This window comes from Melanostigma gelatinosum, assembly GCF_949748355.1.
Source record: "Melanostigma gelatinosum genome assembly, chromosome: 21".
NCBI lineage: Eukaryota > Metazoa > Chordata > Actinopteri > Perciformes > Zoarcidae > Melanostigma > Melanostigma gelatinosum.
The window spans coordinates 14,641,633-14,655,048 of record NC_136654.1 but is presented as its reverse complement, the minus strand read 5'-3'; the positions used below and the strand labels follow the sequence as shown (position 1 = coordinate 14,655,048).

The 13,416-nt window shown below is 43.0% G+C and overlaps 1 protein-coding gene across 3 annotated transcripts in view; it reads left to right on the top strand.

Annotated features, from left to right (window-relative positions):
• The window catches only part of LOC306794625 (ankyrin-1-like), a 120,290-nt gene extending 111,495 nt beyond the window's left edge, over window positions 1–8,795 (top strand). For all 3 annotated transcript variants that reach the window (XM_079292746.1, XM_079292747.1, XM_079292745.1), the window contains 7 exons: window positions 1,889–2,597; window positions 2,698–2,890; window positions 3,144–3,227; window positions 5,475–5,558; window positions 5,837–6,064; window positions 6,505–6,576; window positions 7,373–8,795. In XM_079292746.1, coding sequence (XP_079148872.1) covers window positions 1,889–2,597; window positions 2,698–2,890; window positions 3,144–3,227; window positions 5,475–5,558; window positions 5,837–6,064; window positions 6,505–6,552 — 1,346 coding nt within the window. In that variant the 3' untranslated portion in view covers window positions 6,553–6,576; window positions 7,373–8,795. The remainder of the gene's footprint in view (window positions 1–1,888; window positions 2,598–2,697; window positions 2,891–3,143; window positions 3,228–5,474; window positions 5,559–5,836; window positions 6,065–6,504; window positions 6,577–7,372) is intronic.
• Window positions 8,796–13,416: the final 4,621 nt, after the last annotated feature.

Genomic DNA, 13,416 nt, shown 5'->3' with positions numbered 1-13,416 from the left:
CTTACTCCCCATCTCTCCCCTCCTCCCCCCGAAGCCCTTGTAGCTGCTCCTCATTCTTCTCTCCTCCTCCATTTATTCCTCACTGCTTTCCTCCCTCTACCCTCCCTCTCCTCTTGTCTCCTCCAGCTCCCTCCGTTTCTCCTCTCGCTCCTCACCCTTCTCCCCCTGTTAAATCGGCTTCCCCTCTTCCCTCTCCTCCCCCTTTTCGCATCTCCCTCTCCACCTCTGCTCCTACCTCTCCCACCTTCCCATCTCCTCCTCCCTTGCCACCTTCTCCAGTTGACATCCCACGTTCTCCTCATTTCCCCTCCTCCCTCTCCCTCTTTAACATGTCACTCCTCGCCTCCTCCACATTCTCCTCCACATCTCCCCCTTTCTACCCCTTCATCCTCTCCCTTTCCTTCTCCCCCACATCATTGTTCCCCTTGTCCTCCCCTAAATCATCACTCTCCTCCTCCCCCTTTACTTCCCACCTCCCCTCCCCCCTCCCTCCTGGTGTCCCTTCGTACTTCAGGCGAGATCGTTCTGTTCCTGAATTCTACATTTAGATGCCTTTTTGTTGCTCTTTTCTTCTTTGCCTTTTGTTGAACAATACACAACTAACTTACCTGAATTCTACTCAAGTTTTTGCTCATACTTGAACATTAACCATGATATAATTGTTGAGAACGTCCTCATTCATTTCAGTTGTCTGAAATGCTTTTACAAAGGGCTTGGCTGACTAAATTGCCAGTTTGAAACTACAACAGTTCCTGAGGCACTTTGTGACGTTAGTGTGACTGATCATGTCAAATTTATACAAATCCAGTACATGTGAGGTTTCTATCTTTGATATTCTGTCTTTGGCACTTTGGTTTCTCTGTTTCCATCTTGTGATGTTATCATGTGTCGACTCTGTATCGCTGCTCCAGCAGTCACACAGGAGTCCCCACCTGTGTGTTGAAGAAGGAGAGTCCTTAAAGCAGCATTCATTGTTGTTTTTGTGGGCCACTTTGGGGCAGCACAACACCTTCGAAAACACAACAAAGCTGACATGGCAAATATGTTATCAAGAAGTTTCATATTTACACATTCAGCAAATAAGAAGCAACATTAGCATTCTTCTGGAGTCGTGTTTCTGGTCACTTTGCTTGTGTTTTCTAGCTGCTAATTGCTTCACTATGTTGACCGGGTGGTCTGTCCACAGAGAGTAATCACACTACACTACAGGTCCCTTCAGAGGTTTAGTTTTTTTTGTCCGCAGACTTTAACTCTTGACATGAAGCAAATGTTTTTATTTAAAAGCGTTGATAAATCCACTGCACGCCACACGGCAGACAGATAATGTCAGTAACTAGGAGGTAAAAGATCAACTTCATGGCTAAAGGACCACACACCTTCTCAGGAGTTGGTGGAGACCAAAACAGAGCGAAAGAAAAAGTGAGTTCTAAATAAACACCAGCTTCCCGTCACCAAAAGACTGGCAGATGAAGCTACCAACTAGCCGATATCTCAAGTTGGTAGAGGCCAAAAACAAGAAGAAGAGTGAATATTGGACTTACATTCATCTGTTGGACACAAATACGACTGCAAAGGAATGATAACGTTTCTCTGTGTCTGCTTGATGAGTAAGTCCACCATATGAGCTTCAAAGGGTGATACAATGTCAATGTTGTGTTGACAGCTTGTTCTGCTGCCGCCAAGTTGCCAAAAACAAATCACAGGTTAAAAGTGTATTGGGGTTACACCTGTCTGACTTTTGAACAAATGCTAGATGTTACAAGTGTTTCTCATCTCATCACCTCCACCACTCAACCCACCCTTCCCTCCTTCCCTCCCCTGTTTTTTGTCTCTCGCTCCCTCTTCGATCCCCTCACCCTCTAATCCTTTACTCCTGCCATCCACCCAGGATACGACAATATAGATGTGGAGCTGCAAACCCCCACAGGCCTGAACTACCAGCCCCCCACTCCGCTTCGCTCAGACGACTTCTTTAGCGAAGGCGAAGCTAGCGCAGACTCCCCTAGCAGGATCACGCTTACTAGACCTAGCGACCTCTCTCTCACTCAGACCACCAGTACCTCCAGCAGCGACCCCCCCACAGTCGCCGCTGGCCCCACCTTCAGTGCCCCGCAGCCCCCTATCGTTGGGGCCGAAGATACAAGCTTGACCGCTGGAGAAAGAGAGACGTCTAAGGAAGAAAAGACAGGGCTGGTTTATTATGAGAGGCTAGATAATGACAGGCGGTCAGTCGAGCAATTAGGAAAGGGAACAGACGGGCATGCGGGGGCCTTAGAGAAAGAGCTGAAGGCAGGGCTTGTTTTGGAGCGTCAGGGAGAAGATGCTGCCTCAGACACCGCTCATGGAAATGGAAGGCAGGAAGAAGAAGAAGAGGAGGAGATGACTCCGGAGAGGCTGCAGAGTCTGCTGGATGATATAAAGCAGGAGGGAGGCTTGGAGGACGAGGAGATGACAGAGGAGAGGATGAATGAGATCCTCGAACAACTGCATCAAGCAGAGAAAGACGTGTGTTCAGTTCCAGGCTGGAGATGCGAGACGTCCGGCGCGATCGTAGAGTCGGCAGCCACTGGCCACAGCCCCGGCACCGAGGAGGGCAGGTAGGATTTCTTTCTTTTTAAAACTGTGTTTACAGATTTACACGCCTCGGTGTTTCTCAATCTGGTAGTTTTACGAGCACTATATTTCACTCCTCCGCAGCCCCGACAGTCTGGCTGATTCGTGGGAGCAGCCCCCGGCTCAGACCGGCAGACAGAACGGAGGTCACATTGACGCAGCGATTGAAGAAAAGGAGAAGGAGGCCAAGAGGAAAGGATCTCAGGAGGACAGCAGCACAGCGGGACCAAGCAGAGGCCGGCAGGAGGGAGGTGAAAGGTCCCAGCACAAAGTCCAGGTGAGAGTCGCTCTTAGGGTGTGTCAGCTGACATTTTGTAATTTATTTACTTGTTTATATTTTGTTGAAATTTATGCTCAAACACATTATGTCTGAGGCCTTGAAAAAGGCCTGTTTCATACAGAATGTTAAGCCTTAACTTCAGTTGTAGTGGGTTTAAATGAAGAATGTAATTTCCTCAAAGTCATAAATTGAAGACTCACACACACACTTGCTCATCAATGTAACAATGCTACTGGACTGCCTTCGTCAGGAGAGTGTTAGAGCTGACGAGTCCAGCTCCGATGAGGAGACCACTGTCACCACCAGGGTGTACCGCAGACGAGTCATACTCAAGGTGTGTAAGGCTGGTGTGTGGACAGCTCGAGGCAGAGTGAACCTGCATAAAGCTTTGAGACTCTGTGTGTGACGAAGACTGAGTCACAGAAATAGATGAAAGAAAAGATTGTGACGTTAGGCTGTGCTGGTGTGCGTTTGTCAGCCTTTGTGTGTTTTATAGAGTGAAAGTATGTTTGTGTGCAGCTGTAATGTTTATAGGAAAGAGAAAGAGAGGTTTCCATCCAACTTTTTATTTTCAACTTGCACAGAAAAAATGTGAGAGTCTGAGAATTAAAACGTGAAAAGTCAAAATATCACTAAAGGTGTTTAGGCTTGGCTGAGGTGGAAGAGTTTGTTTGTAGATAAAAATACAAAAAGTGCAATAGAACCGGATTATTATCAATAAATCATGACTTACTGTTTCACTGAAGAGAATAAAACTAGCAGCAGACAAGAGACTGTAACACTCGTCTGCAAAGTATTTTCCCCAAAAAATTTGGAAAATATCCAAAACATATTGTTAAAAATTCAGAATAATGTCTGTAAAATAATAGTACAATTCCCAAAACATTTTACAAAAACATTTTTCGAAACATACGAAAAATATATGTGACATTTACATAATATTTCTCCAAAAATGTAAGATATGTATTAATTATATTAGTAAAATCATTTTTTAAATATTAGTGAAATGTCCAGAACATTTTCCAAAATTATTTCGTAAAATATCTGAAAAATTGTAGTAATACAATTTGTAAAATATTTAAAAAATGTCAGAAAATATTGGTTAAATATCTGAACAACACATAATTTACCATTTCCATCAAGTTTTCCATAATTTAATGTTTTTGATTACACCATCTTGTTGCACTTTCTTCTTCTGCAATGATTTAATGGCACCCGACTCAGGACCATCAACTGTTTATCTTCGTTTGCCTCGACACCTAATGACAGTAGATGGAAACACTCATTCATTCCTATTTTTGTTGGATGGAAACTTGACGACAGCTGCATAGTGTGTGTGTGTGTGTGTGTGTGTGTGTGTGTGTGTGTGTGTGTGTGTGTGTGTGTGTGTTTATTCTTGCTATAGCATGAAGTGCTACTCACTGCTTGTTGGTGAGCACCAGGTGTGATGGTTGGTGTTGCTGCCTGGTTGGTGGACTGTTGGTTGTGCTGTGTTTGGCTCATGTATAGAGAATAGTGCTGTTTGTTATCATGATTCTGAGGCTGGATTTCCACAGAAAATCTGTAAAAGTATATTAAAACATCCATCTTGGTGTCCATGAGTCTAATGAAAAGACTCTAAACCCTTTAGATGTCTGCTCACTCTTAATTCAAACTGAATAAGAGCATCAACTACATGTTTGAATTGTAATGTACAAAACAGACAACATGTTACTTTTGAGCTGCAGCTCACGATTGTTTTCATCATCAATGAGTCTGATGATAATGTTCCTGATGAATCACTCTTTACGATGTCAGGACACCGTTTGTCCGAGCAGAGTGATGCTGCAGCTCGAACATACAGATGGTCTGTCTCTGTGTAAATGGAGCCTCAGTTGAGCCGGCAGTGTGATTATTCGCTTGTGTGGTCGTTAATGTGGAGTGAGGAAATTCTCTCTTCTTAGAAATTGAAGGAAAAAGTCGTCGTCGTCGTACAAAGGTTGCAGCTTTTTTACTTTGTTGTACTCCGGACACGTCTGCTTGAAGCTGTTGGCCTTTTGCAGTGATTTGACAGCACAGTATATTCTTATTTATAGTGATTTGACATGCATTTAAAACTATAAACCATAGCTTTTGTAATTTGTACTCGGTGTCTCTGCTACTGCCGGTGTGCGTTTTGAAGTTTGTGTCACGGAGCCGTATTAAAACGTTGAGACGGCCTGTGTGATACTCATCTGATATACATCTGGGTTTAAACATGTCGTAAAATAAAAACTGAAGAAAGCAAAACATTGTCATAAGAGGCTCTAAGAAGTCATGTTTTGTGCTACTCGTCCTGCATGCATCACAGACGGTCAAGGATGTCTTTTATCTTTCCAAGAATTTATAATAATGAAACTGCGCTGAAGAAAATCTTTATTCTTGATTTTAACAGCGGGAAACCCATCGGCTGTGGCAGACGTCCGTCTGTGTTCTCTGTATTCTAAATAACCAGATGAATAACAGTCTGACAGATAACCTCTCAAACCTCTACCCCTCCCCCCTCCATCTCTCATCTTCCACTCGTCCTTTAACCCTCCATCCCTCCCCCCCTCCATCCCAGGGAGAGGAGGCCAAAAACATTCCTGGAGAGTCTGTGACGGAGGAGCGGTTCACAGATGAAGACGGGAATCTGGTCACCAGAAAAGTAACCATCCTCACCCTCCTCCATCACCTGTCGCATCTTCATCCTACAGCCCTCTCTCTCACACACACACACACACACACACACACACACACACACACACACGTTTCCCATGTAATATAAAAAATGGGAAAAGTAGATGCATACAGACACATTGATGCATGAACACACTTTTACACAGTGCAGTAACACTGTCGTCTCATACACTTATACACACACACCTCCACACCAAATGCTTTCCTGCTTCCCTCCTCCCCCCTGACATGTTCTGCCCCCTACAGGTGATCAGAAAGGTGGTGCGCCGTGTGTTCAACACGGAGGAAAGGAGGGAAAGTGAGGGCGTAACTGTTACAGAAGGAGCTGCTGCTGCTGGTGCTGGTGCTGGTGCTGGTGGTGGTGGTGGAGCAGGCGCTACTTCTTCAGCAGGAGCTACGGGGGGAAAGGGCAAGAAGAGGGGCAAGCGCTCCCGACAGGGCAACAAGGCGGAGAAGTCCGGAGAGAAAACTGAGGTTGGCGTTAGAAACCAACCGCCGAACTGAAGTCACCTGAGGATTGCAGTGTGTTGAGTGCTGTGGAATAGAGTCCTAACGATGGCCTGGACACATGTGCTGTGTTGTGTGTGTTTCCTCTGTACTGCACTGCATCAGTAGAACCAACCAACAGTCATACAGTCCTGGCCTGTTGATTGGACTGGAGAACTACTAATATAATGTGTTTCAACTAATATAGAAACAATAATTCTTGTTCTGTTTTAACATGTCTTGACGCATGTGTGATTTCAAAGTCGTCATTTGAACTCGTCTCTCTTGCAGCGTGCTGCCTGTGATCTCCTCCACTGAGCTTCATTCACACTCACGGCTCATATTTCGTCCGAGCACGAAGCTAACTTTAGTTTTCTCTTTGTTTTGTCTTTTGAACCTCACTGCTGTCCTCACTGTCGCTCTGCAAGCCGAGAGGCAACGGCAGCAAGAAACAAGGGAAGAAGAGTCAGTCATAACAGCAGCGCTCTCCACCGAACCAGGTAAGAGCTTCACACCTGTTATAATCCACTCAAGTCAATGAATATCAATCTGTTGAGCCAAACCAGTAGAATGGTCACAATTTTGCTCTATAATGTTCTTTTTGGAAATGTAAAATACATTTTGCAACTAGCGCATCAGGAGTAGTCTAACATTTTAGGAAATATGTTTATTTGCATTTTTGCTGAGAGTTAAATGAGAAGATCAAGTCTGTGCGCTAAATATGAAGCCGGAGCCACGAAGGGCTTAGCTTAGCTTAGCATAATGACTGGGAGCAGAGGGAAACGGCTAGCCTGGCATTGTAAAAAGTCCAACAAATACACCGACCAACGCCTCTTCAGTTTATTTGGTTTGTACCAAAACTGACCTGCACAAAGGTCTCATATTTAGGTATCAATCTTCTCATCTCACTCTAAATAAACATATTGACTCATTCCTTTTCTTTCATTATCGAGTTTGTCACATCTTTTGTTTGTTTAGTGTATAAAATGTCAGAAAATAGTAAAGAAGTAACATTTAATAGTTTCAAATAGCGTATTTTGTCTGACTAATAGCCAAAGATATGAATTTACAATTATATAAAACAGAGAAGAGCATTAAGTCTGGAACCAGCAAATGTTTTGCTCAGAACATCAATGAAATGATCGAATGATTATAAAACATAGACCCAACTAATCGATGTCAGAAGATCAGCCTTTTTACAGATCTAATCAGATCCGTGGCATTTAAGATCCACAGCATGAGTTCATTCGCAGCGCCTCAGATTTTAATTTAAGTCTGTGATCATTCACCCTCCAGGTCCACTGACGTCCGCCTGCGACACCAAACAAACACACCAATGGGAGGAACAACAAGACGGGACGCCTCGTCAATCGGCCCGAAACAAACGTGTCTGAAGCTTTCACTTACAACGCATGTTTTTTCAGCAAGACAAACGCAAAACAAGTTACTTTTCTTTGATTTGGCTTTAGCATGTCACCAAAACTCACTCACTGTTGTGGAAACGACACCGGAAAAAGGACACGCATAGACGTGAGCTGGAGCTTTCTTATCTTCTGAATGAAAGGCGCCTGTGTGACCAAAGATGGCACAAAAAGCGAGGAAAACAAAACGCTGACAGATAAGGAAGACGTGTGATTCACTCTCCCAGACACTCGCCTTACATGCTCTGTTTGTTCCTCCTGGACCGCAGTATTGGGGTGTACCATGTGGTTCTTTTTAAAAAAAATGAAATATATTAAATGGGTGATTTTTGTTGTATATAAATGACACTGTATAAAATCTTTAAACGAAAAAAATGAATTAAAAATCAGTAGCTTCACAGATTGTTTATGCACTGATTTGAGTTGATGAAGCGTTGCAGAGTCGGTGCATTTGTACGGAGAGGTCGGCACTGTCTGAGCAGCCTTGAGTGTGCGACCCGATGCTCTCCCCACACCAACACAAGAGGAACAAAAACAACCCGCTGTATGTCAGCGAGAAACGAATGAACCGCTTGATTTTAAACAAAGGACGTTTCTTTAAAGCCAACAGCTTCTTCCGCTCTCGTCTGTGGAACTTTGTCTTCAGAGAGATAATATTTTGCTGCATGTGACGTCACTTTATTTTCCTCCTGATTCAAAAGCACTGTAATACAATTAGAGAGATGGTACTGCTGTCATTGTGAGCACTCATAACTCAAACATCTGTCATATATATCTGTTTTTATTTCGTTTTTTTACAGGAATGAAAACATGCACACACTCCGGATAGCAAAGCTTCAGGAAGGTACTGACGGTGTCCCCAAATGTAACCTGCAGACTGGAACCTTGTTATCTCCTAACTGCTAGCAGCCCTGTGTGTGTGTGTGTGTGCATCATCAAATACAGATGTCTACGTTTTAAGATCTGCTGTGGTTTTAAAAAGGGGACTTTTATTTTGCCGGTGTGATGACTTTTGTCTAACAGGTTCTAATTACATGAAAACAGGGAATCTCTTTTTTTAGCCCCATTATCCAAATATTGTTATTTTTAACGGTTAAATGATCACACGTTGTTAAAAATCTCATCTTCTGTGTAATTTCTCTCTTTCCTTTCTGTGTGTCTTTTTTCATACAAAACCACCCTAAGCATCCATTGTTGATGATAAATCTGGTACCAACATGTATGAGAAACCAACATAGCCTACACTGGATGACCCAAGTAATTATTTAAACAGAAGAATAAACTGTGTTTAAACTGATCGTCTGAGAGTTTGTTTTTGTCACATTGTGGAGTCTTTAATAAAACAGAATCCAGCTTCACAGTAAGAGCCTCTCAGGTGAGGGGCGTTGGATTCATCATGGACAGTGGTTGAAGAAGAATGTTTCCTGAAGTAAATGTAATATTACCACACTGAACAATACTCTAACAGGTCATAGTATAGTATGCCATAAAGATATCTTGCAAAATTCATCGTATAGTATGTCGAAAATACTTTCATAAAAACATTAAATGGTCATAGTTCAGGTTGTGTGAAACATACGAGTTATAACAGTCGGCCTCCATGTTTACATTAAATACAACAGGAAATATTGTACTTTACAAATGATACCATGAACTGTTTTACCATAAGACACCAAGTGTATATAAGAAGTAGATATGCATGTCAGACTGGCGTTGTTTCATCACTTTTCTTTTTGATGTGAGCCGTTTAAAAATGTATAATTTAAAGGAATAGTTCAACAAATAAAGAAATATAGATTTTTGCTTTCTTTCCATCAGCCAGATTTAGATTTTTAAGCTAAGCTAACCACGCTATTAACCCAGGTCCATACAAACACACAGACGTGAGATTAGGGCTGCGACGAACACTTGAGTCCAATGGTTCTACACAAGCGAACGAGAAAGTTCCCTCTGAGCCACGGTGGAGAAAGAATAGAAGCAATCAGCAGTCAGTGGAAAAAGAAAGTTTGTAAACCAGACTGAGATGAATTGAATAAAATATAAAGAGAATAACAATGGATCAACGGGGGAAAGCAGTAAATATACCATAACAAATATCAAAAATCAAAAAACGCAAATTTCCTAAAGCCCAAGTTGATGCCTTTGTATGTCTGTTCTGTTGAATCAAGTCCAAAACCCTCAAATTATCAATTCACTATGACACAGACACACCGAGATGCTGGAACAAGGCAACGTCGGGTATTTTTGCTTGAAATTCAACATCGAAAAAATGAAGCAATCCACTAAATAGTCGCCAAATAAGTTTCTGTCGATCAATTCATCGGCTGAGTGTTCCGTTGGAAAGAAAGCAGATTTGAGGATCTGCTTAAAATGTTGAACAATTCCCTTAACGGACATCAAAGACTCGTCAGCCGCGAGGATTCCTCCTCGTGAGACTGAACGTGTCTCTTCAGATCCTCCTTCCTCACGAACCCTTTGCCGCAGACGCTGCAGCCGTGCGTTCGATCCCCCTCGTGGGTGCCCATGTGTTTGGCCAGCGAGCCGCTCGCCGTGAAGCTCTTCCCGCAAACGTTGCACAGATACGGTTTCTCCCCCGTGTGGGACCTCATGTGGATCTTCAACGCCCCGCTCTTGTAGAACTTCTTGTCGCACACGCTGCAGCGGTGCGTGGACTCCCCCGTGTGGATCATCATGTGCGTTTTCAGAGTCCCCCTCTGTCTGAATCCTTTCCCGCAGACGCTGCAGAGGAACGGTTTCTCCCCCGTGTGGATCCGCACGTGAGCCGTCATGTACTCTTTGAAGCTGAAGCTCTGGCCGCACACGCTGCAGACGTACGGTTTCTCCCCCGTGTGGGCTCTCATGTGCCCCATCAGGTTCCCGTTCTGAGCGAACGCTTTGCCGCAGACGTTGCAGACGTACGGCTTCTCCCCCGTGTGCGTCCTCATGTGCATCTCCAGTTGTTTGTGGCTGTCAAAGTGTTTGCCGCAGACCTCGCAGTCGTTTGTTCGGACGTACGTTTGCAGGTGAAGCCTCAAGCCGTCATCGGACTCGAAGCGTTTGCCGCACACCCCGCAAAGATCTGCATCATCCTCGTCTTCTTGGACGTGCTTCAAAAAAGAGGCTCTGTAGCAGAAATACTTGCCACAGACTTTACAGCGGTATTTCAGATGCGATAAATCCCTGCAATCCTTGTTTTTAGGTCCTTTAGGTTTGTTTAATTCTTTAGTTTTTGACTTTTGTAAACGAGGTCCATCTTTGGTCTCATCTTTGTCGCTGTCTCCGTCGTCACCATCACTTCCTCCGCTGTCCTTCCACTCCTCATCACCGTCACCCGCTTTACTCTCAGCGTCAGAGCACTCCGCCTCGGACTGTTTGCCCTCCGTCTGATCCCTGCAGCTGTTCTCTTCGCTGTGGGTTTGTAAATGCACCTTCAAGCTCTCGTCAGAGTCCAGATGTTTCCCGCAGGCTCCACACAGATCGGAGCTCTGTTCGTGCACGAGTACGTGTTTCAGAAAAGAACGTTTGTAGCGGAAAAACTTTCCGCAAACGCTACAACAACTCTGTCCTGTAAGTTGGATCTTGTTTGTTGCAGAAATTTTACTTTCCTGTATTTTAATTTCCTTCCCAGCGACACTTTTGAGGAAAGACCTTCCACACATTTCGCAATAATCCTCGGCCTGACTTTGTCTCTGAAATGTTTTCCTTTTGTTTGATTTGAGATGTTTCTCGTTCATCTGACAATCATTATCGTCACCCGCAGCTTCTGAATTGTCTGATGAGAGAACCTCGTGGTCGCTCGGTGGCAGCGTCTCTGTTTCCGTCACAGTTGAGGTTCCCTTTTCTGCTCTTTGTGTTTGGTGAAGATGTGAAGGTTCACCGTGGATACCATCACAGTCCGTCTCCGTAGACGCGTCTCTAATCTGTGGTAGACCTGATGTTTCCTGGACCTGACTGGAGCTCCTGCTCTGCTCAGAGGAAGCATCCTTTCCACAGTTCGACCTAGAGAGCGGCAGTCTGTCTGAAGAGAAGATCGAAAAGTAAATTCAGCACGGAAACACTGCAAACTAGAATAAATACCAACACCAAGGCCATAACAATGTTGTCTCTAAACTGCGTGTGCATGGGCAACAAACGTTATTGTGCTGTTACCTGGGTTTGAAATCACTTTAAAGGAGAGTTATGATGACAAGTTAAATGTTGACAGGAAACAAAATCAAAGACAACTATGACTAATTCTTGCAATATAAACTTTATTAAATGTCTAATATACCTGTTCCGTGTACATTTGTCTCCGTTTTCAACGAGACGCTCATCGGCGGGCCTTTACGTTCGATCTCCTCGTGGGTGGAGACTTCTGCCTCGTAGTCTCCCAACATTTTCTCCAGAATCCTAAAGATCTCGTCAGCGACCGCCGACAGCCGCTCGTATACAGCTGCCCTCTGCTGCTCGGGGGACATATCTGGAGGAATAAAGGGGGGAAATCGTGCATAATTCGGAAATATTTTAAGAATAATTCAGCTGTAAACTGACCCAGTAGAAAGTAATTGGCTTCATCAAGTACAATTTTGAAATACTTGTACTTTACATTTCGAGGGGAATATTGTAAATGTACCTCTACTACATTCATTTATAAATAAAGAGTTACATTGCTGATTCAGATTAACAATATTAAATATAATCCACAAATAAATGATGGTGGTTTATTATGTATTATAGGGCTGGGCGGTATACCGGTTTCAATATCCCGTATGATATGAATTTTTCATATACCGTCATACCGATGCACAGCTGAAACAACTTCTGTTGCTCTTCAACAGGCAGCAAAATATATTGTTTGCCACTAGGTGTGCTACGGACGGAGCTAGTTGTCTTACCTGGATTGAGAGGGACCCCTAGTCATGGTTTACTTTATAGCAACAATTAACAACCCACAACTAATGCTCTTTAACAGCTACATACATGCATACACACATACATACATAAACAACATCTACTAACAACTAAATCCTACGGCAGGGGTATTCAACTAAAATTCCAAAAGGTCCAGGTCGAGAAAATCTCCTCGGGCAAAGGTCCAAAACATTACAATAATATCTAGCTCGCGCTATTTACTGCCATATATATATCAATATATCCAAGAAGCCTAATAGTAGTAACAACGTCTCTGTGTAGTCAACAACTGTCAAATCAAATAAAGTACACATCAATTATATTTTCACAAATTATTATTCTCAGTTTTCTAATTTAACTGGATGGATTTTAAAAAATACATAGAAATACATAAATAACTGTTCTTCTCATTTAGAGTGAAATGAGGTCTGGATTAAAGGATATGAATATGTGTTTGACTCCGTAAGTGTGTGTCGATGTGTGAATGAATGGCTTCATGCAGAGATGCATGTACAGCACTGCAAACTTCAACGTCAATAATAAACACATAGTTGAATCAACACCTCTGTGAAAGTTTTTTTTACAAAAACTAAACATTGATATCTGAGCTGTTGTAGTGGATTGTATTAGATTATATCGTACCTAACAAAGTGACCAAGGAGTTTAAGCTAACAGTAAAATGACTGAGTTGCTTATTTTACTGGTGGACATCTGTAATACATGTAAAACATAATATGTTTTACATATGTTTTTTACATTATGTTTTACATATTATGTAAAACATAATGTGCACTATTCAGTGAAATGGCTTCTGTCAAAAGCAAAATGACACTGTTTACAGTGTGGATTATATGCAAAACATAGCAACATTTATCATGTTTTTGCCACTTCGGTGAAACACCACTGTCAGATTGATGTAGGCTACATGTAAAACACAAAAAGAAAACTAAGTTACAGCAATAAATACTGCATAACGTTATGCTTGTATGACAATCGCATGGTCTAGGACCTACGGTCCAATCCCGGTTC